A 26,003-nucleotide genomic window follows, 5' to 3' on the forward strand; every position below is an offset into this window, starting at 1 on the left:
CACTGTAAATTGTCTACACTGACCTGTCACTGTCTAAACTGTAAATTGTGACCTGTCACTGTACAATTGTCTTCACTGTAAATTGTCTACACTGACCTGTCACTGTAAATTGTCTACACTGACCTGTCACTGTAAATTGTCTACACTGTCCTGTCACTGTAAATTGTCTACACTGTAAATTGTCTACACTGTCCTGTCACTGTAAATTGTCTACACTGACCTGTCACTGTAAATTGTCTACACTGTAAATTGTCTACACTGTAAATTGTCTACACTGACCTGTCACTGTAAATTGTCTACACTGACCTGTCACTGTAAATTGTTCTACACTGTACCTGTCACTGTAAATTGTCTACACTGTAACCTGTACACTGTAAATTGTCTACACTGATTGTCTTCACTGACCTGTAAATTGTCTACACTGTAAATTTGTCTACACTGACCTGTCACTGTAAATTGTCTACACTGTAAATTGTCTTCACACTGTCTACTAAATTGTCTGTCCTGTCACTGTAAATTGTCTACACTGTAAATTGTCTACACTGACCTGTCACTGTAAATTGTCTACACTGTAAACCTGTCTACACTGTAAATTGTCTACACACTGTCACTGTAAATTGTCTACACTGTAAATTGTCTACTCTGTCACCTGTCACTGTAAATTGTCTACTACACTGTACACTGTAAATTGTCTACACTGACCTGTCACTGTAAATTGTCTACACTGTAAAACTGTCACTGTAAATTGTCTACACTGACCTGTACACTGTAAATTGTCTACACTGAATTGTCAATTCTACACTGTAAATTGTCTACACTGACCTGTCACTGTAAATTGTCTACACTGTAAATTGTCTCACACACTGTAAATTGTCTACACTGACCTGTCAAATTGTCTACACTGTCCTGTCACTGTAAATTGTCTACACTGTAAATTGTCTACACTGACCTGTCACTGTAAATTGTCTACACACTGACCTGTCACTGTAAATTGTCTACACGGACCTGTCACTGTAAATTGTCTACACTGTAAAATTGTCACTGACCTGTCAAAATTGTCTGTAAATTGTACACTGTAAATTGTCTACACTGTAAATTGTCTACACTGTAAATTGTCTACACTGTAAATTGTCTACACTGTCCTGTCACTGTAAATTGTCTACACTGTAAATTGTCTACACTGACCTGTCACTGTAAATTGTCTACACTGACCTGTCACTGTAAATTGTCTACACTGACCTGTCACTGTAAATTGTCTACACTGTAAATTGTACACTACACTGTCCTGTCACTGTAAATTGTCTACACTGACCTGTCACTGTAAATTGTCTACACTGTAAATTGTCTACACTGTAAATTGTCTACACTGTAAATTGTCTACACTGTAAATTGTCTACACTGACCTGTCACTGTAAATTGTCTACACTGACCTGTCACTGTAAATTGTCTACACTGACCTGTCACTGTAAATTGTCTACACTGACCTGTCACTGTAAATTGTCTACACACTGTAAATTGTACACTGTAAATTGTCTACACTGTAAATTGTCTACACTGACCTGTCACTGTAAATTGTCTACACTGTAAATTGTCTACACTGACCTGTCACTGTAAATTGTCTACACTGACCTGTCACTGTAAATTGTCTACACACTGTAAATTGTCTACACTGACCTGTCACTGTAAATTGTCTACACTGACCTGTCACTGTAAATTGTCTACACTGTCCTGTCACTGTAAATTGTCTACACTGACCTGTCACTGTAAATTGTCTACACTGACCTGTCACTGTAAATTGTCTACACTGACCTGTCACTGTAAATTGTCTACACTGACCTGTCACTGTAAATTGTCTACACTGTAAATTGTCTACACTGTCCTGTCACTGTAAATTGTCTACACTGACCTGTCACTGTAAATTGTCTACACTGACCTGTCACTGTAAATTGTCTACACTGACCTGTCACTGTAAATTGTCTACACTGACCTGTCACTGTAAATTGTCTACACTGTAAATTGTCTACACTGTAAATTGTCTACACTGACCTGTCACTGTAAATTGTCTACACTGACCTGTCACTGTAAATTGTCTACATGACTGTAAATTGTCTACACTGTAAATTGTCTACACTGACCTGTCACTGTAAATTGTCTACACTGTAAATTGTCTACACTGACCTGTCACTGTAAATTGTCTACACTGACCTGTCACTGTAAATTGTCTACACTGACCTGTCACTGTAAATTGTCTACACTACACTGTAAATTGTCTACACTGACCTGTCACTGTAAATTGTCTACACTGTCCTGTCACTGTAAATTGTCTACACTGACCTGTCACTGTAAATTGTCTACACTGACCTGTCACTGTAAATTGTCTACACTGTAAATTGTCTACACTGTAAATTGTCTACACTGTAAATTGTCTACACTGAATTGTCTACACTGTAAATTGTCTACACTGTAAAATTGTCTACACACTGTAAATTGTCTACACTGTAAATTGTCTACACTGACCTGTCACTGTAAATTGTCTACACTGTCCTGTCACTGTAAATTGTCTACACTGACCTGTCACTGTAAATTGTCTACACTGACCTGTCACTGTAAATTGTCTACACTGTAAATTGTCTACACTGTCCTGTCACTGTAAATTGTCTACACTGACACTGTCACTGTAAATTGTCTACACTGACCTGTCACTGTAAATTGTCTACACTGACCTGTCACTGTAAATTGTCTACACTGTAAATTGTCTACACTGACCTGTCACTGTAAATTGTCTACACTGACCTGTCACTGTAAATTGTCTACACTGACCTGTCACTGTAAATTGTCTACACTGACCTGTCACTGTAAATTGTCTACACTGTAAATTGTCTACACTGACCTGTCACTGTAAATTGTCTACACTGACCTGTCACTGTAAATTGTCTACACTGACCTGTCACTGTAAATTGTCTACACTGTAAATTGTCTACACTGTAAATTGTCTACACTGACCTGTCACTGTAAATTGTCTACACTGACCTGTCACTGTAAATTGTCTACACTGACCTGTCACTGTAAATTGTCTACACTGACCTGTCACTGTAAATTGTCTACACTGACCTGTCACTGTAAATTGTCTACACTGACCTGTCACTGTAAATTGTCTACACTGACCTGTCACTGTAAATTGTCTACACTGTAAATTGTCTACACTGTAAATTGTCTACACTGACCTGTCACTGTAAATTGTCTACACTGACACTGTAAATTGTCTACACTGTAAATTGTCTACACTGTAAATCCTGTCACTGTAAATTGTCTACACTGACCTGTCACTGTAAATTGTCTACACTGACCTGTCACTGTAAATTGTCTACACTGACCTGTCACTGTAAATTGTCTACACTGACCTGTCACTGTAAATTGTCTACACTGTAAATTGTCTACACTGTAAATTGTCTACACTACACTGTAAATTGTCTACACTGACCTGTCACTGTAAATTGTCTACACTGACCTGTCACTGTAAATTGTCTACACTGTAAATTGTCTACACTGTAAATTGTCTACACTGTAAATTGTCTACACTGACCTGTCACTGTAAATTGTCTACACTGACCTGTCACTGTAAATTGTCTACACTGTAAATTGTCACTGTAAATTGTCTACACTGTAAATTGTCTACACTGTAAATTATCTACACTGTAAATTTCTACACTAACCTGTCACTGTAAATTGTCTACACTGTAAATTGTCTACACTAACCTGTAATCTACACGATGTCACTGTAAATTGTCTACACTGTCCTGTCACTGTAAATTGTCTACACTGTAAATGTCTCACTGTAAATTGTCTACACTGACCTGTCACTGTAAATTGTCTACACTGTAAATCGTCTACACTGTAAATTGTCTACACTGTAAATTGTCTACACTGACCTGTCACTGTAAATTGTCTACACTGACCTGTCACTGTAAATTGTCTACACACTGTAAATTGTCTACACTGTAAATTGTCTACACTGACCTGTCACTGTAAATTGTCTACACTGACCTGTCACTGTAAATTGTCTACACTGTAAATTGTCTACACTGACCTGTCACTGTAAATTGTCTACACTGACCTGTCACTGTAAATTGTCTACACTGACCTGTCACTGTAAATTGTCTACACTGACCTGTCACTGTAAATTGTCTACACTGTAATTGGCTTTACTGTAAATTGTCTACACTGACCTGTCACTTAATGTCTACTGTAAATTGTCTACACTGATCTGTCACTGTAAATCGATGACCTTTTTCTCTACATACAAATAGGCAATCACAACACCGACTGTCGTGAGTTTGAAATGTGTGAAGACGTACACAGTGATTGCATAGTCCTTGTTGCTGTTTCGCTTACTGCATTTGTCCCCTATAGCATTTATTTGGAACTATTTTGTATTGAATTAAAGAAGACGAAGTGAAGAATATACTAAGGACATGCAAATGTAATCGATAATTATTGATTCCATAAATAGCAATCCCCGATCACTGTTAATAAATCCATATAAAGTGTAAACCACACGACACTAATATAAACATATAAAATATGATTATAAATATATTGTTAATATGTTATATGTCTTTAAGATTATATTGTCTGTAATTACAGGATGAAGTAAACCAGGTATTGACGACGAACGTGTGGCTAGAACAGGTACGTACTCTGAGCGATATATACATACTGTGTGACTCTCGTACTCCGAGAGTGGATGAGCACAAATCCACCTGACGCGTACTGTATACTACCGTGGTTATCTTGGTAGTCAGAAAACTTATTATATTCGTATGATAGTTTAGCTGTGCGTCGGTACTCCAACAAGAATGAAATTTTACAGGAACAGTGAAGCTACGATCATAGATTATCAGAGATTTGGCAAGGTGAAGCTTCTTTGTCTTCCATGAAGTTAATTTATTAAGAATTCACTCCGCTGTATGCATGAGCAATGCACATTTCCACCCACAAAATTTGACATCTATATACATTATCCGTCTATTGCGTTCCCAGCTTGTGAGCTTTGACCTTGTACGAGATGCACACGTCTGTTTAACATATTTTCCGAGTGAAACAAAGATACTTACTTAGACTATACAAAACACAGTTCGTTGGTGCCCCCCACCCCTCACTCAGAAAATCTATAAAATCGTTTAGTGAAGACATGAAAATCATGAAGACGATTATGTAATGTTGGTGACCATATCATATAGTAATACATGATCTTACCATCTCAAAGGCTTTTTGTACGTGAATAGTGAGAATTGTCAAACCTGAGAAAGGTGATATTCCCCGAGGCCGAAGGCCGAGAGAAATATTACTTTTCAGAGGTTTTATAATTCCTGGTATTCACCTACAAAAAAATCAATAATTGTATTGTTATCTGAAACGAAACAAGTTTTTCTATTTGAAACAGTTTTGAAGCAAGGACCCCGTAATTAGTAATTAAACATAACAAAAAAACAAGGAAATCTTTTCTAATCGTACCATTACGATTATCTGCCATGTCTGTTTGGCTTTTGCCCGATAATCGTAAATGCTCTATTTTGATTGGTCAAAAATGCGAAAGAGACAGGGAATTCCCTATGTCTATTTTTAGCAAGGTTACCGGATTTGCTATGTTAACCTCTGAACAGGTGTTCATAGGTCTCAGGTTGACAATGTATTTTGTCAAGACCTGTCCGAGTGGTCTAGACCAATCAGAAAACGGCAAAACTTACATTAATATAACAATGCATATTGCCCTCAGCATCAAGCACCAAAGGAAACGTCATCTGAATGACAGTAGACCCGGACCAATCATTAAAGGGGACGCCCAGGCCTCTGATTGGCTCTAAAACGCGGGCCAAACGCGGGGCCAAACGTCAAATGTGATGTTCTTGCATCTGATTGGCTCTAAAAAGCGGTCAAGAGTTAAATGTGATGTTCTTGCATCTGATTGGTGTTAAAAACGCGGGCCAAACGTCAAATGTGATGTTCTGGTATCTGATTGGCTGTGCGTTTTTGTTTTTATTGATTTTCATTAAAAAAAAAATCGATAATATTTATTTTATATAAGCGCTCTTATGTGTATCACCTGATCATGAGATAATTGTATAGACTTTTGGTGGATCCGAATGTCTGTTAATATATGCATTATTCGCTTTGGTTTTAAATTCAGATGTTCCATAACTGTGTGAAAATTTTGTTATGTTATTTTTTTCTTCAGTAATCTATTGAGAACCGTCAAGTTTGATAAGCTGTGAGAATCATTCATATGTGCAGACAAACATGTTTGTTGCATTATAAACAGTAATTACAACACAGAATTTATGCAGTTTAATTTTTTTTTCTTTTTTCTTATGTTTAGATGAAATATACCAGCAACAATAACTAGACAATTACTAATAAGGGCGCAGCCCTTCGTGCCCAAGGGCACGAAGTGCGAAGCACTTCTAAGGTAACACATAAAAAAAATATAAGAAAAAAACACAATCTTCCAAATATAATCCTACACACGGACAGCTTAAGTTTGCCGCCGCCATCATTGCCCACTGTAAAAAATCCCATCAGTGATGCTTTGAAATCAGCTTATTATATAATCGAGCAGTTCAAACGCTTTTGTGATCCGACGAAAGTAATCTTCATCCGGCAGAAGGTCAGTGCTATTGCTCTTTATTTGCAAGCGTTCAAGTGATAGACCACTTTCCAATATAATCAGCTGACCAAAAACTGAATATCTGTTACGGAATTTAAAAAAAAAAAAAAAAAAAAAAATCTCTTATGCGGATATCCTTTTCAAATGGGGTTTGGGAAAGGATAGGGTGTTAATATATGAATAAAAAATAAACGGAAAATAAGGCTCCGTTATATCCATAAATTGAATTTTTTACAGTACATAATTAATGGTTACTGAAACATCTGGCTACGCCCTATAAGGCCTTGCCTTCAGTCATATTAACAATATAAAAATGTGAACTGAAATTGTAGACCACTCCTTGGTTTCATGGTCTTACCGTGTATACTCATTTAAATGTAATGATTTTTGGAAATACTGCAAAACCATACCAAAATCATTTTCAACTCTTAATTGTACTTGTAAAATTAAAACCTATGCATTAAAAGCACTGTAATTCTCAAAATGCTGGTAACTTGTTGTGATGAATAACATATTAAAAACTCATCTTGAGTCGTGATTATGAAAAATACGGTACATATAACTTTAATGTATGATATCAGCAGTACAACTCCTTGCAGAAAAACAATGAGATACTATTGAAAAATATGTATGTATATATATATAATACTTATATTATTATATTCTGTATGATTTAGAGATGTTCCATCGTCAGAGAAACAAAACTAAAATTTGGTATTTTAATAATAGATGAAATTTAGTACCATGTATTTACTAGATGTATATAGACAATGCCTACAAATAAAATACTTTTAGCTATATTGGTTTTTGGCGCCCGCGCGGACAGTTTTATTCAATATATGGTATCAGAGAGTGACGATTATTTCGGGATTAATTATCTGTACAGTAATGACTTTTAAGTTAAATGAGAAATTCAAATGTCTTAAAGTGTGCTGAAAGTATCAAGTGTGTATCCTTCGTCCGTTTTTGTTTTGTTTTTATTGATAAAATACTATTTGTCGGTGATATAGCACCTTAAGAAAATTGCCTAAAGTGGTATAGTACGTGTTTATTGCGGTGACAGACGAGGTGTTACGGGTTTGTTGTAATTAGTATCCCAGTATTCGCTAATTACAAGAAATATACCAAACCATTAACAGACAACTAATCAACTCAATATGGATGGACTTAACTTTCGACTGTTTCCTGTGACACTAATACAATGAACGTAATGTTACACACCAAGTTTTGGGCCATGTAATATTATATTTTAGGGACCAGAATCTGTTGAGTAAATGTAAATAAATTATAGAGTAAATGTAGATGGGGACATGGATTACATTGGCGTTCTAACGCGATAAACAAAAAATAAGGCGAGTAAACATAAACGGAAGTGAGATGTAAACAACAAAATTAAGACGAACAATACATATCTCACACACACAGTTATGCCTAGCTCAAATCATCTTGATCAAAACATAGACAAAATAGTAGAAAGCAGAAAGTAATCCAGAAGTCATACGATTGGGAACACCTACATAACATGCCTTCTGTATACATTTATACTAGCACACAACAAGACGTTATTTTATTTTTTTAAATGTATACTCATAAATCAAATCACAGAAAAAATATACAGAATCACTTGTTAGATATTGTTTATCGCAAAAATAGCATTAGAATTGCAACAATCTATGGAATTCAGGATATGCTTTACATTTGCTACAATATGGTTTGGCAGACAGTTCCACATTGAACTTTCACTTTCCAGGACATCTTTCAGAGTGTCCGGGTTTGAAACAAAATGCGATAATTGCCATCATCTGCATAATTACAAAATATGTTCTTCGGTATATAGTAAAATGTCAGTACTGAGATGTTTATTATATATTTTTATATGAGATGAGTGTGGATTTTCTAAAAAGTGACCTTCCTTGTACAATTCCTATTTAGATTCCGCATATAGTGAAATAAGGAAAAGACAAATATCAGTCCATTCATTCTGAGCTGTTGTGGGTCAGTGGATGTCGGGATCCCCGGGGGAGGTTCGTTCTATTTCCGGATATCTATAGTATATAAATTACTGATTACATAGGAACTGTAGGGCATCTTGGTCCAGACGATCAACACCTCGGCTGGAACACGTTCATTAGACCAAATAACATTCGGCTCGGCATCCGCAATTTATGAGCAGGTGTGATAAAATGATAACCAATCAAGTGCGCCCAACTTTCTGTTCCGGTCTGTCATCAGCACGCGTCCTGAATGTACTGCGAACCTAGGCCTGCTGCCAGGCTAAACACATTTTGGCCAACATTGATCAGTAAAGTTCTATTGACGTACGTTAGCTGATTATGGACATGAACATACGCTTACATTACTTCCAAAATTGATTTTGATCATTTATATCACTTTGTAAAATTAAAACCTATGCATGTAAGTATTGTAATTCTCAAAATGTTGGTAAGTTTTGTAGAAAATAACATATTAACACTTTCTTGATTCGTGAGTATGAAAATTTCTGCACAATTATTTTCTGTATCTATTACGTTAACCGACAGTACTACGTCAATACTACGCTGTTACACCGGCCATTTACGACCATACCACGCTATTAGGTCGACCATATCACGACCTTATTACGGCCTTACTACGCTGTTAGACAGGTCAAATTACGATCATACCACGCTGTCAGGTCGACCATATCACGACCTTATTACGGCCTTACTACGCTGTCAGACAGGTCAAATTACGACCATACCACGCTGTCAGGTCGACCATATCACGACCATATTACGGCCATACTACGCTGTTAGACAGGTCAAATTACGACCATACCACGCTGTCAGGTCGACCATATCACGACCATATTACGGCCATACTACGCTGTTAGACAGGTCAAATTACGACCATACCACGCTGTCAGGTCGACCATATCACGACAATACTACGCTGTCAGTCTGACCGTTATACTACGACCAACTACGCTGTCAGGCCAACCATAGTAGGAAGTGCGTCAGTAAGTTTTTCATAGTACAGTGAAATTATTTTGCTCTCTTCAAAAAGCCCTCGCTTCACCTATCTTACTGTTTTCTTCTTGAAAGTGTGACTACTCAGCCGTTGAGGCCTCGTCGGGAGAATGTACATGTGCTATGATTCTCTTGATTGTAGTAGACCCAAAGTAAGGACGTGGCGATATGGTACATTGTTCATGTAGCTCACTTGTATCCGCTATAGTGTAACCGTAAAACTATCCTAGTTCGAACGTGATGCCGCGTGCAGTAAATGCTGCGTAAAAAGCCTTCTGGATCATCAATTCGATGTATCGTCCACGAAAATCCAGGGGAAACAATCCGTATCGACTGCTGACAACATATAGCAGGTTTTTATCATTTCCCGATGAAGATGACATGTCAAATCTCATTTTGTTACTGCCTCTGATATGTCCGTTGGTGGGCTATATGAATTTGCCAAGTCTTCAGATGACGTCACTTCAACCACCAATCGTTTTCGGGAATTCTACAGTATATTGTAGAAGGAAGCCAGCGTGCTTACTTTATCTGGCCCTAAGTTATCAATCGTTCGATAGTATGGTTTAATATCTGTTTATGAGAGGTAATGCTGTTTTGAGGTTAACATCATAACCGTACTGTATAGTGCTCTACCATGGCTCACCAAAATGTAAGCATGCCCTGTGATAAGGAATCCGTCTTAATACTCACATAAAATTGATTTAGCCAAAGGGTATACACCATGGTCTGTGTGCAGGACACTTTAATTGAAATGTTCCTACACTGAAATTGAAATAGAATTCAATATGGTCGCTGATTTCGGATATTGATTTCTTTGTTCTGACCATATCAAAGACGTCAGCGTTTGAATGGATTTCTCTACTGGCGGAAATACAATTTTGGAACTCGATTTATATGAAATTCATTCGGGTTTCTCTTTCATTTAGAACGTGAAGGCAGACATAAATATGTTAAAATATTGGTACAATCCGAAATAGAAAAGCAACTATTTAGTATATGGTTATAGTCTAAGCTGTTACGAATTACGTCTGTGCTTACCTCAATTCAGATCGAAATCAAAGGCCTTAAGCTCGAGGATAAAAAGTCACCATAGAGATTCGATAATGGCATCTTGACTGTCAGATAATCCTGACACTATTGCTGACAATGCATGTTAAAATGTATGCATTTGATAAAAATAATCATAATTAAATAATGAATAATTAGTACTGGTATATCTGGGATGTAATATCTTGTGCAGGTCATGTCAAGGTCAAACTTCAATCCCAAGCTAGAAAATGGTTTGAAAATGAAAGTATTTTGATCTAGGTAGCCATGAGGATAAACATTCTTAATTTAGTCGTTTTTAAGGTTATGCAGTTGGGCAGCAGGCAAAATTATATCATCCTTCTTGGTTCTCTCATGAAACACATTTAAATAACTTAAAAACACGTTTTAAATATGGAAAAACCAGAAGATGCTTAATTGACAGACGTCACCATCAGTCACCGCCAGCCAGGATGTAATCATCTTAACTACGTAGGTACACATCTATACCAATTTGCAACTACATTGTATCAAAATGGAAGTTTTCAGCAAAATCATTAAAATTTTCGGTACTAAAATAGAACAAATGTTTGTTTATCTAGGTCATTGTGACCTAAAACTTCAAAATATATCATTTCTACTCTAAATAACCAATTAATAAGGACTTAAACAATGCAAACATCCTATGACCTTTTTGAATTACCATGAGCCCACAAGAAATTGAATTTTCTGAATAACATACAAAATGCAGATAAATACAAGGTACCATCCTGCAGACTATTTTGCTTATCACTGAGTGGCCGTAAAACGGCTCAAAGCAGTGGTAGTGCATAGTATATCTCCTTTGCTCTCCACATTTTATCGCAGGCATCAGCGTCTATGTAAATGACCAAGTCAATGAAAAGGGGATTGTTACACTTATGCAAACACATGGTTGACTGTATAAAACGTCTTAGAGGCAGGTTAGAGGGATGGAACAGAAATCGTTGCTGTTTTATGAATGAATCAAAACATTGCAATCAAAAGCCATGTTTTATTTGAGCTAATCCTTACATAAACTTTAAACTCACTAATGAGTAATTATGTGTAGTAGCTTTGTAAGAAGGAAGCTAATACTCGCACATCAAAGTGCGGGATGTTACATGAACAGTATAAATGAAATAAGTATTCCCCAGGTGTTACCATCTGGGTTGATACTATTGTTACAGTTACGGGAGCGCACAACATCCAATGCATCAAAACTGCGCGCACTTATAGAGATCGTTGGAGCGTCACTGTGATTTAAATGCTAAACGTTGTGATTTCTGGTAATTTACAAATATATGTAGTTTTTTGATAATGTTGTTCAGGACTGTTGTGATCCCGACTATTTCAGTGTAAAGTTGTTTAAAGCGGTCTCAATATTTTAAGCTAACAATAAAAGGAAGGTAAAAGTCGTATTAATGATATGAGTAATCTTTACGAAATAAAAAAACAAACAAACTCTGCCGATTTCGTCCCCTATATTTTATATCATTATATGTAGTTGATGCATTAATTCAGATTATTATCAGTTCGCCCATTATGTAATGTTCGTTGTGGCACAGTTGCATTTCCACATGTTGTTCAATTCAGAAATCCCTCCAAATAATTCCTTTAAAATTCCGACAGTAAATGTCCTGGTTTGCAGATTATGAGCATCATAGTCGAGTGAGCAGTCGTACGATCAATTTAACACGGTGATAACGGTGACAATAAAAGCGAAGCGATGATGTAATTATTCACAATCAATAGTATTTACATGAACAATGGAATGACGCAGGCAATTAAGCTTTCATGACGGGACAGGGGAACTGTAGCGTAAATACTAAACGTCTGCACCCTGACTTTACTGCTCGTGAACTGCCGGATTCTTCTGGTCTATCTATAATGTATACAGGAAAGGTTCCACGTTCCTAAGAGGACTACATCAAAAACTACTGTTCCATTCATACCGACTGCAGTTTGTTTGATTTTAAAGTCACATATTAACTTTCGTTTGTTCATTTTCGTTTGTTTACTTTCGTTTGTGTGACTCCAAAGTCTTTGCTAACTATTAACTTTCGTCTCCGTGACTCCAAAACCCTGCCATCTATTATCTTATAACCTATTCTAATAAGTTATATTTGCTTGTGCCTATTTGTAATATATATTAATTTCCCTTCGAAACGTCTACAAAAAACAGTAACTTCCTTTTAATAACGCATCGCTGCTACATGCATACTGCCGTAGTTTTCTGGTTGGTTTCAAAATAGAGAATCTTATAAAACACATTTTGATCTCCAGATTCACAGATTGCGTTAAAACTTGGAAGAGATATGCATCGGTATGGAATTCTGACACATCGTTGGGTTTACATTATGATGTGTTTTTGTATCTTCTTTGATTAATGACACTGCCGCATCTCTATCTGTGGAATCTTAATGCTTTATATCAACAATTCCTCTAAGATAGTCAATGATTTGAAAACAAAATATTATTTATAAATGGCACACAACGTAATGGCATTCAATTCAAATTATTACTTAAATTACAAACTGCCATAGATATCACATCACAATTCAATCTTGTTTGTAACCAATATTTTCATTGGCTTAATGTGTTATCTTATCATATTCTATAACGTAAATATCAACGTTAGGAACATCAACTATGATTGGTTTATAACGCAACGTAGCGAGTACCTAAAATTAGACATTTCAAAGTGAATAGATGATTTATGTTGCGGAATTACATTTAATCCTATATGTGTTTTCACATCACGAACGCGTTCAGTTTGGAAAATCATTACAAGAAAAGTATGGGGTTGGGGTGGGAGAGTGTCTTAATTTGGCGACGGTTGGACTACAAACCGCAAGTGTAGAACAGTACTTCAAATTGTGTCTGTAGTTATGTAGAGTATGTGTATGAACGTATGTAGAGTATACGAATGATAAAAACTTCAATAGACTGAGTTTCAAGATAAAGTTTAGGTCCATTTCTGAAGATATATTTCATTCTTCAAATATACGTAAAGCACGTGTTAAAATCCCGCCGAGATGTCGATACGATTTCAGGACCAAACTGTTAATGGCCAATCTATGGTATTTCCACTGGTCTTTTATCCTTCTGATAAGGTCTTGTTTCAGTTTTACTCAAGTGTAAAATAGATCTGTTTCCGCCGTTTAACTAGGTCTGATATTGATAGCACTCGCCAGCTGTGTCCATTTGATTAGATATATATAGACCTCTCACCAGGTTAAGAATACATAACATTGTTCTATAAATCAAGATACTGTTTCAACGTTAACGATGGTCCATGATGCGACTATCTTATCAGTTCAGCCTTTTATAGTTTTTTATTACCAAAACTGATTTTGAATTTATACTACGGGGCTATAGGTCTGGTTACGTGCAAATCCGTTAAGGGGGCTCTTATCTGAAGGTCGAGCGGTGTCACTAGTGTCAGAGATGGTGTGACCTCAAGAAAGGTCAGGCGGGGTCACATGGGTCACAGATGGTGTGACCTCCAGAAAGGTCAGGCGGGGTCATTAAGATCTAGGATTGTGTGACCTCCAGAAAGGTCGGGCGGGGTCACCAATATCAAAAGATTGTTTGACCTCCAGAAAATTGTTGAATCTGGAGTTATCAGAGAAAAGATTACTCAGTTGGTCATCAAATATACAACTCCAGGTGTTAGCTTCACGCAATTACCTTTATTTTCTTATCATAGAATAAGATTATAATGTAAATAATTCAAAATAAATTTTAACCATTCAATGCAATATGCAATGTGTGTAGTAGTATAATATTTATTCTTCAAGTTAACATGTCGATATTGACTTTGTAAACATATTTTTTATATACGATAACTTAAACTAAGGAATTTCGTTTAAGAACCAGATCACCTTTTTAATTAATTTTGTCAAAATTCATTAAAATTAACTTGAATAGATTGTTTATGTTATGGAGACATAACACAAAAATCTGAGTGTACTCTAAATAACCGCAGTTTACGATGAGAGTACACTCAGATTTTTTAGTTATATCGCCATAACATAAAAAATCTTTTCAAATTGATCCTTATAATTCAGTTTATTAAAGATAATCTATTAAAAAATCCGATTTATTTTGGGACTCTTTTTTTCTATATAATCCTTCCGATGATATATCAGCCAATCATATGCGGCGTTGCAAACGACTACGCCATTTTTTTCCTTTATGGGCTGATATAGTTAATTTTTAAGCCAATGGAAATGCTTGTTGCAAGCAAAATTGAATTTTGAAAAAAAAATGCTGGACTAGTTTCTAGGTGGTCTGATCACAGGGGTGGTTATTATTGCGAATTTACTATTTTTATAGCAGTTTGACGTCTTAAAGCTAAATGATGCACTGATACTCGTACGTGCCCATTGGTTTGTTTACTGAATGTTTTTTATTGATTAATTGATAGCATGTCGCTGAGGATTAGCACCATTATGAGATATGAAAATAGACGTGATAAGCAGGCCAAGGTCGAAACCTTCCCAAAACATATTCATGTTTATACATACAGCATCTTCTGTGCGTAGATTTCAGTTAAACTATCACCGGTACTGTATGTCAAATTATTCCCACGGGTTCATTATTCAGAATTTGCCTTTTGCTGATGTCATTTAAGATATCAATTTCCAAAGTGTCTGTTTATCATACCAGGGATAAATCTACACTAACATGCTTCATAGATCAGAATTGTAGGCAAATGTGATAAGGCACACAAGTCGGGGTGATGCGTGAATTATCCACGGTCGTATGGTTTACTGGAGAATTGAACGAAATATTCCTGGTAGCATCCTTATGGAGGACTGATTGAAAATGTGCAAATGGTCAGGCTGACCCCCTGGGGGCCTGATGGACGGGACTGAAAGGGATCAATTTGGCTATTTCCATACAAAAGACTTCTTTTTAGAAACTTACAAAGGAATTTCACTCATTACAATGGTAGTATCCCTATGCGATGGGGATTAAAAACTGCAGAAATGTTCGAGGGCCTTTAGGGTGGGGACAAAAGGGATCAATCTGTCTATTTCCATGCAAATAACTTGAAATGAAAATAAGCATGACATTGTACTCATATTTTAATGGCAGCATTCGTATGGGCCTGAAATTGTACAAAAGGTGGGTCTGACCCACGGGGGCCCTTTGGGGCGGGGCCAATAGCGTTAATTTTGCTAATTCCATATAAAAGATTTCCACTCTGAAACAAACCATGGAATCGCCCCTCATATTGCATTTGTAGCATCCTTATGGGCTTGGAATTCGCAATTATCTGAATAGTGGACTGAGCCTTGGGATTCTAAGGCTCGGTGCCTATTTTCATATAAACGACTTCTCTGAAACCAACCATTGTATAGCACTCATATTGCATTGGTAGCGTTATTATGAGGTGGGGATTCCAAATTGTACAAATGATGAGGCTGAGCTCCAGAGCCTGAGAGGGGGAACCAAAAGGGGTCTATTTAGTCATTTCCATAAAACGGTTTCTTTTTTCAAGTGAGCATAGGATAACATTCATTTATCATTTGCAATGTCTTTTGGGCGGTGATTCAAAATTGTACATTGAGGGGCTGACCCCCTAGGGGCCTGAGGAGCGAGGCCAACAGAGGTCAATTTGGCTATTTCCATTAAGCATTGGACATGTACTATCCCTATGTACACATTCCAATTGTAAGAGCTTTTGTGATAATTACTAAATAAACCAGGCTAGCGATACAAGTCCTATGGGACTCTTTTCTTTGTCTCTGATGATAAAACGAGGGTTGATCTACGACACTAGGTACCTGTTGTATAGGAGAAAGAATTTTAAAGATGCTCCACCGCCCAAAGAGCATAACGATATCCATAATTTGAACAATGATGTTTAATAGTGTTCATATGTGTCTAAAGCAAATGCATATAAAATAATTTGTTTGCTTTTCGTGAATTTCCTATAGGGCGTGGTGCCATAGACATTTTCCGGGACATAATTGATTATTTTCATCATTTTCATCATGAATTAAGATAAGCTCAAACTTTTCAATGGTAGTGATGGTGTAAATTAAGCTACTTCTGTAATTGAAGAAAATATATTAATTAATCTGCTCCTGTTATTGATAGAGACAAAATACCATTCGTCGGCAGTGTAGCATCTTTAAAGAAATGTTTTGGGTTAAACAGCCAAAATTCATCAAGTGTTGTGATGTATTCTATTTACTTTTTTAATCAACGCTGGAATCTGATAATCACGACAATGATTGACACGACGGTATTTTATTTCTGCAATAAAACGGCCTGTAGAGTGGTTTGAAAAAAAGATTATTTCTCAGAGGGTCCGGTATGTTTCTAAAATATAGTTAGAGGTTATAAAAGTGTTGCCTCTGCATACTTAATGTTTTTTATAGGTATCTGTGCCTCAATTGTAACGAACAAGTAATTTTCAGACAAGACACATTGTATTCCCTTTCCAACAGCAGTGTCCCATAACCTTGCAAGCTGAAATTTGTGAGCGTCCCGGCTACTGTTCGGAGGGCTTTCTTTAACCTTCAATTTATTGTTGCAATGTTACGTAGTAACAAGAAATTAAATAAAAATTAAAGAGAACCGCTGAATAGTAGCCACGTATGCCTCTCAGCTATGTTCAAGGACTTTGTGAAAGAAAATTTAATCGAAATACAATTTAAAACTTGTGGGTTTTTCTATTTCACTGCAGTTATTTATTCGAATAAAACATCGATGGTAGTTTTATTTTTAAAACAAATAAATCAATTTATTCCTAACGTCAATGGAGACATCCTGTTCAGCATAATGCAGATACAGTCATTCGAATGAATCAAGCGTCTGCATGAATACGATACAGTGTAAAATAAAATTATGTGTTGCGTCCTTACCTTGAAACGCTTGAAACGACCATCTTTATCAGTATACACCGTCGCTGTTACTTATTTTGCATTGTGCATAGAAAGAAGGATATATTCATTTTTTAAGGTTTTCTTATTCAATTTAAAGAGAAATATATTCCTTTTCGTCACCACAATATATATGTAAAAACGCTTTTAACTTTTATTTTACTTGGAATGCAAACTTAAACGAATCGAAGTCAAAAAGGTAAAAAATATAAACAAATCAATGCGGACGAGCAAAGGCCCCTGGATAGAATCACGACTGATAAAAATCATTCGCTGTCTCGGCTCAGGCTATAGATAGTCTATCTCTTTCCGACAATTCCAAGCTCTTTTCTCCTACTATTTCCTTTCCCTTGCTACACACCCATAGATGGGGTGTATTAACTACAAGGCATCACAATTACGGACATATGACATTTGTACAAGTGCCTTCTCTTTGGGCATAACAATGCAGCCCCAAGGAATCTTATCCAATTCCATTTCTTGGAAGGAAACCTTTTAACAATTTTCTATTGAGTCTGACATTACATATGGATAGGCCGTATACGGGCTTTTTATTGTTTCTTGAACTTGGCAATCCTGATAATACCGCTCACTGTACAGGGATATCGGGCCTGTGTGATATTGATGGAATATTGGACTTTTGGTCGTTTATTTATAAACATGTTTCTTTTATTGTAAATCTAGTAATTTTTACACTGTAGAAGCAAGGGTAATATATAGTTTGTAGTTCAGAGTTCACAGACTCAACCGTCTAAAAGTATGCCGACAAACTATATAGACCCTAACTATACCATCTTAAGGTATGTCGACAAACTATATAGACTCTACCATCTAAAGGATGTCAACAAACTATACAAGCTCTACCATCTAAAAGTATGTCGACAAACTATACAGACTCTACCATCTAAAGGTATGTCGACAAACTATACAGGCTCTACCATCTAAAAGTATGTCGACAAACTATACAGACTCTACCATCTAAAGGTATGTCGACAAACTATACAGGCTCTACCATCTAAAAGTATGTCGACAAACTATACAGACTCTACCATCTAAAAGTATGTCGACAAACTATACAGACTCTACCATCTAAAAGTATGTCGACAAACTATACAGACTCTACCATCTAAAGGTATGTCGACAAACTATACAGACTCTACCATCTAAAGGTATGTCGACAAACTATACAGGCTCTACCATCTAAAAGTAAATCGACAAACAATACAGACTCTACCATCTAAAAGTATGTCGACAAACTATACAGGCTCTACCATCTAAAGTATGTCGACAAACTATACAGGCTCTACCATCTAAAAGTATGTCGACAAAATATACAGACTTTACCATCTAAAAGTATGTCGACAAACTATAAAGACTCTACCATCTAAAAGTTTGTCGACAAACTATATAGACCCTACCATCTAAAGGTATGTCGACAAACTATACAGACTCTACCATCTAAAAGTATGCCGACAAACTATATAGACCCTAACTATACCATCTTAAGGTATGTCCACAAACTATATAGACTCTACCATCTAAAAGTATGTCGACAAACTATACAGACTCTACCATCTAAAGGTATGTCGACAAACTATACAGGCTCTACCATCTAAAAGTATGTCGACAAACTAAACAGACTTTACCATCTAAAGGTATGTCGGCAAACTATACAGGCTCTACCATCTAAAAGTATGTCGACAAACTATACAGACTCTACCATCTAAAAGTATGTCGACAAACTATAAAGGCTCTATCATCTAAAAGTATGTCGACAAACTATACAGGCGCTACCATCTAAAAGTAAATCGACAAACTATACAGACTCTACCATCTAAAGATACGTCGACAAACTATACAGACTCTTCCATCTAAAAGTATGTCGACAAACTATACAGGCTCTATCATCTAAAAGTATGTCGACAAACTATACAGGCTCTACCATCTAAAAGTAAATCGACAAACAATACAGACTCTACCATCTAAAAGTATGTCGACAAACTATACAGACTCTACCATCTAAAGGTATGCCGACAAACTATACAGGCTCTACCATCTAAAAGTATGTCGACAAAATATACAGACTTTACCATCTAAAAGTATGTCGACAAACTATAAAGACTCTACCATCTAAAAGTTTGTCGACAAACTATGTAGACCCTACCATCTAAAGGTATGTCGACAAACTATACAGACTCTACCATCTAAAAGTTTGTCGACAAACTATATAGACCCTACCATCTAAAGGTATGTCGACAAACTATACAGACTATACCATCTAAAGGTATGTCGACAAGCTATAATTCAAATAACGATAAAATCGATAACAATGATGAAGGAAATAATTCTATGACGAATGAAAATAAAAACAAATGGTAGAAACAAATGACATATTAGTCAAAAATAGAATCAAATACTGATAACGTGGTACCATATATTGATAAGAACAAATTATATAATGGTAAAACTATGTAATCTAATGAAAACACAAATTCATATATGATATAGTATATTTGAACCAAAATGGAAATAAAACAATGGTAGAAGCAAATGATATATTGATAAAATCAAATCAAATATTGATAAAATTAAACCATATATTGATAAGATCATATAATGATAAAACTACATAATATAATGAAATCACAAATTCATTTAGTATATTTGAACCAAACAATGAAATCACGAATTCATTTAGCATATTTTAATGATACAATGAAATCACAAATTCATTAAGTAAATTTGAACCATACAATGAAATCACAAATTTAATTTAGTATAATTAAACAATATAATGAAATCACAAATTCATTTAGTATATTTGAACCATAGAATGAAATCACAAATTCATTTAGTATATTTAAACCATACAATTAATGCACAAATTCATATAGTATATATTTAAACCATACAATGAAATCACAAATTCATTTAGTATATTTAAACCATACAATTAAATCACAAATTCATTTAGTATATATTTAAACCACACAATTAATGCACAAATTCATATAGTATATATTTAAACCATACAATGAAATCACAAAGTCATTTTGTATAATTAAACCATACAATTAAATCACAATTCCATTTAGTATATATCTAAACCACACAATTAATTCACAAATTCATATAGTATATATTTAAACCATACAATTAAATCACAAATTCATATAGTATATTTGAACCACACGAGGCAGGCATGGCGTTCCGTACGAATCCCCAGTTGTCTAATATGTTGTCTGGTGCCTTGTCGGCTTTCTGTAACGTGTTGATACGATTGTTTGGCTTCAGATTACATACGGGATGGGAAACCATCGCCCATTATCGAAACCCAGACAGAAAATGTCCCCTGGCCTATATTCATCTCAGAAATTCCAATTCCAGATTTTCACTCATCTTACTCTATGATACCTTTAGGCCTGTCGGGCGTTATTGATCGGACTCAGCTGTGCGCTTGACAAAAGTTGCGACAATGTTAAGAAATAAGAGTTTGGATGACTTCCGGTAGTGAGCGTTTCCGCAAGCTGAGTTTGTCGTATATGTTAGATAATTTTAGATTTATAAAGTATAACGATTATATTGTGATATATGCAATGCATAATTAGAACATATTATTGTAGTTATCAGGCAAATTTTGTACATTAACCAAGGGTAAGGTCGCATCATGTACTTCTTACGGCGATAGTAAAAATCACACTTTCATCTGATCCATGGATGAATGGCTTACTTTTGGTATTGTCTGTTTCACAGTAAATGTCAAGGCAAGATCGCATGTACCAAGGTGAAGGTCGCATTGTGCAATAATATGTACGAAGGTGAAGGTCGCATTGTAGAATGTATGTTTAAGAAGTTCAGGGTTGCATTGTTTTAAGGAAAATTTTTGTTAATGTTGTTGTTTACTGGTGTGTACACTGCATTTTTGGACAAATATTTTAAATGACGTTAGTAAGCGCGTCATGTTGATATATCGGTACCCTTAATACATGGGGATTTTATTTTTTATATTTAAAGATACTACACTGCTAATAAATGGTAATTTTTCTATCAAAACAGTAGCAGACGAATAAGAATTTTCTTCTGTTACAAAAGTTACTAGCTTTACACTATTACCACCATCGAAAAATTTGAGCTTCTAATTGAACTTCAAGACACAAATATCTAGAATAATTAATTGCTTCCCTCAATGGCACTATATCCTATATGGAATAAAATGCTGATTGAAATTTATGGTAATTTGTATGTTAAATAGACATAAATACATCATTAAACACCAATAATTGTTCAGATGATGAGTGAAATCATTCATGCTCTATCGGCGGTGCCGCATCTTTCAGGTTTTTTTTTCGTTTTTGTTTAATATTTATATATATAATTCGTTCCGTTTTATCGCCGAAATCCACATTCACTGTTGCGTTTGGAGAAAGGAGAGTAGCTTTAAAGATTCTCTCTGATACTCCTGACTGTGGATTGGTGACAGTGTTCCTCAAAACAAGGGATATTTACAGCGCTGAATTCTATCCATTGCCGTGATGCTAAACTCGACACAGGAGTCACCACATGGCTTAACCGGATAACAAACCAATTCAGGAAATTGTATCATGCTATTCCCTCTTGGTCACAAACATATTTCTGAACGAGAACATTTCTGCGAACACATATAGTGTCTAAACGTCGAATTCGTTTAGATCGATATGCACTGTGCCTGGTGAGCAACATACTGTCTGATACTGATATATTAAGTTTATCTATAATAAAGAGAATCACTACACGAGTAATCAAGTTTTACATTTATCTACTTGGAAAATGGATGTACCCTAGCCCTTCAATCAGTCTCATGATATATTCATATAGCTTCCATAACACATTTGTGAACGATCCCAATACAGCTGGGGTCCGATATGGTGACCTCGGATGGTCACGCATGCTCGGACTGACTTCCTAAATATGCTGATTATACACAGTCTAATCAGTTATTGTAATAACATAAAACTTATATACAGACCAATCACTCATCCAAGTCTCTTAAGTCATATATCAACACACCATTAAGTCATATGTGTCGCAATTTGGACATACGCGAATTAGAAAGGAAAGAACTGTTAATATGTTATTCACCACCAAAAATACCAACACTTTTGAAAATCATTAATGATAAATACAATAATGCATAGGTTTTAATGCTACAAAATCAAATAACAGTTCATAAATAAATTTTGGCAGTACTGCCAAAAAGCATCATATTTCTACGTCTACAGAGCAGTGCATAGTGTGCTAAGGTCAAAGCCAGAAGCCAAATTGTGGTCTACCATTTCACATGTACAGTGTTATCATTATATAGTGACGTCTTTAAATATGTTTTCATCCTACTAAACATAAAGCATAAAATCAAGAATGATTATGATGCATAAATACTCTGTTGTAACTTATTATCTATAAAGCATAATACATGTTTGTCAATGCATTTGAAATAATTTCACTGCGTAGTTCATCAAGCGTGATGGTCTTAAATTGATAACTGAAGAAAAAAATTACATGTCAAAAATTTTCGCACAAATATTGCACATATAACATAAACAATCATATGGTTGTTTATGTATCTTAAAATTTTATAAACAACCCAATTTGTTCCATTTGTTACTATTATACCTTTACAAAGTTACAAAAAGACACTGCGAATATATATTTCGAGCACGAAATATTTTGAAAACTTTCAAATCACGACAATTCACCAACGAATTATGTCATGTCTGTATCATATACTGTATATCGAACAAAACTTCGGTATCTTGGTTATATATTATGTGTGGATTTTTTTTTTTTTAATTTGATAATAGTATTATATGTATATTGCAGTTTTTTATACAAAATGTAACTTTTGCTCGAAGGGTCGACGAGCCTTTTTTCATTGAGCGGCGTCCGTCGTCTGTCCCTAATAGTCACGAATGGCTTGAAAGATTTCGACCAAATGTGATCGGAAGCTTCTTTGGGTGGAGGGGAACCAATTTTATATAAACGGTTTGCCTGAACCCAGGGGCTTGAGGGGCGGGCCCAATAGTGGAAATATTACAAATTCTTTAGAAGCCTTCTTCTTCTGTAGGAATAAAGGGATTTCATTCTTTCCTGTTATAGTGGTTCTTGTCACCAAGGGGCCTGAGAGGTGGGGCCCGATACTTCTTTCTTCTGAAAAAATCAATATATTTAAAAAAAATCAAAAGCCTTGGTAGCTTGTGTTCTATGCCCGGAACAGGTAAGCGATATAGGCCAATTGAGCCTCTAATTTATAAATATACCATAAGTTATGAAATAAGCATGGGTGCAAATGTTTTCTTTCTTCACATTTTATAGTCATCTGCCCTTGTCGGTATTGATAAAGAGTCACTTGATTGTGAGAAGAACGTCATACCGTTTTTGAGAAAACGGTGTGATTGTGTTCCACAAACTTATGACGTTTTCTGACAGGAGTAGATAACTCTGTGTAATATCACGATAGTTAATACAAAGATAGTGTTGTAGGAGTGGACAGACGAGAGGTTAAAGTGGGACCCCCGGGACTACAACGGACTGGTGGTGTTAAGAATACCGTGTGACAAAATCTGGCTCCCAGATATCGTGCTTTATAACAGGTATGTCTTCACAACAGAGAGTAAAATTAATGTGTTTGTCTTTCTAATGGGTAGCGAGCTATGAATTACGCCTAAATATCTAAAAAGTCGAAGCTTATGAATTTTGTTTAAACAAGTTTAAATATTTTAAGAAAAATAAAAAATCATCTGTATGGAAATGAAAAAAATGAGTGTAAAACAGGTTGACATCAAAAGCAGACAGCAGTCTTTATTTCCAGATCATTGCGACCTTGCTTGGGTTAATATTCGGCTAGATAATACGTCATAAATGTAGTATGGTGTATGGCATATTATACCAATAAACTATAGACCATAAACTTAAAATTATGGTATTACCTTATTTAATCAATTGATTCTCCCCTCAATAAACATTTTAGTTAAAATGTTTCATATTTTATCGCATAGATGCTTGATATACTCTAAACCAATTTTCTTTTGCGGCTTTTAGAGATTTCTCGATTTCCGTTTCAAAACAAGTTCGCGAAGATTATCATTTGCAGATTTAAAAACTATCCGGAAATTCCTATCAGTATCAGTGATGTAAATTCGCGGAGATAAATTTTTGCGAATTCACTTGGGTCGTGAAATTTGCGAAAGTAAATCGCACGCAAAAGAAAGTTGGCTTCCTGTAATCCCAGAAGGATCTTGGTACTCACCGGAGAATGATCTATGTCAGACAATGGATAGAGCGATCTTTTCTCTGTGTTTTTCTTTATTTTCGTTCATCTCAAATACAATATATACGGTGTTATTTCAAAACAAAAATGTCTGAAAATCTCGGTTTCCTTTTTTGTTTCAGCGCTGACGATTTTACCTCTGGGTACATGCAAAGTAAAGCAATGGTAGACTGCAATGGCACAGTATTCTGGCCACCACCTGCCAAGTTCAGAAGCTCATGTAAAATCGACATAACATATTTCCCTTTTGATGATCAAACGTGTAAGATGAAGTTTGGTTCGTGGACATACGACGGTTTCCAGGTGGACCTGACCAATAAGTCCGCTGCTGTGGATCTGTCGAACTACGTATACAGTGGCGAGTGGGAGTTACTGGACATTCGCGTGGTGCGGAATGAGGTGTATTACCCCTGCTGTATAGAACCTTTCCCTGACGTCACATTTACGGTCATCATGAGAAGAAGGACTCTGTATTATTTATTCAACATTATATTCCCTTGTTTATGGCTCACTATCCTCAGTTTATTGGGATTCTGGCTTCCGCCGGATTCAGGGGAGAAGATCACTCTCGGCATAACAGTCCTGCTGGCGTTTTCTGTGTTTATGCTTCTGATAGCGGAAAATATGCCAGCTACGTCAGAATTCGTGCCACTTATAGGTAAGAATATTATTGGTAAGAATGATATTATTGGTAAGAATGATATAGGTAAAAAAAGTATAGGTAAGAGTGCAATAGGTAAGAATTAGCGAAGGAAATGCTTTTAATAATGATAAAATTTATATTTAAACTTTGATTTGTTTCTCAACATAATTGTTAAACCAAACGGCCAATGACTTTCACTAATACAAATACAAAACAGAATCAAACAAAACCATTTACTCCCCTTACAAAACACATTGTTCTACTGTATGGTAGAGGCTCCTTGTTTGAACAAATGATTCTCTCTTCAAAGGTGATGTTCAAGCTAATATTAAAAAAAACATCCACAATTCGATTTTGTTAAACATATCTGAACTAACTATCCCTTCAAAATGATTTTTTTTTTATTTCCTTTGTGATATTAGAAAGACAACAAGGG

At 35.7% G+C, this 26,003-nt stretch overlaps 1 protein-coding gene across 1 annotated transcript in view; it reads left to right on the forward strand.

The window, feature by feature from the left end:
* Positions 1-26,003, forward strand: part of LOC138333830 (acetylcholine receptor subunit alpha-1-A-like) — a 71,863-nt gene that overhangs the window by 38,321 nt on the left and 7,539 nt on the right. The window contains exons 2-4 of the mRNA XM_069282444.1: positions 4,645-4,689; positions 24,138-24,247; positions 25,047-25,582. Coding sequence (XP_069138545.1) covers positions 4,645-4,689; positions 24,138-24,247; positions 25,047-25,582 — 691 coding nt within the window. The remainder of the gene's footprint in view (positions 1-4,644; positions 4,690-24,137; positions 24,248-25,046; positions 25,583-26,003) is intronic.

Source organism: Argopecten irradians, chromosome 10 (assembly GCF_041381155.1).
Source record: "Argopecten irradians isolate NY chromosome 10, Ai_NY, whole genome shotgun sequence".
Lineage (NCBI taxonomy): Eukaryota > Metazoa > Mollusca > Bivalvia > Pectinida > Pectinidae > Argopecten > Argopecten irradians.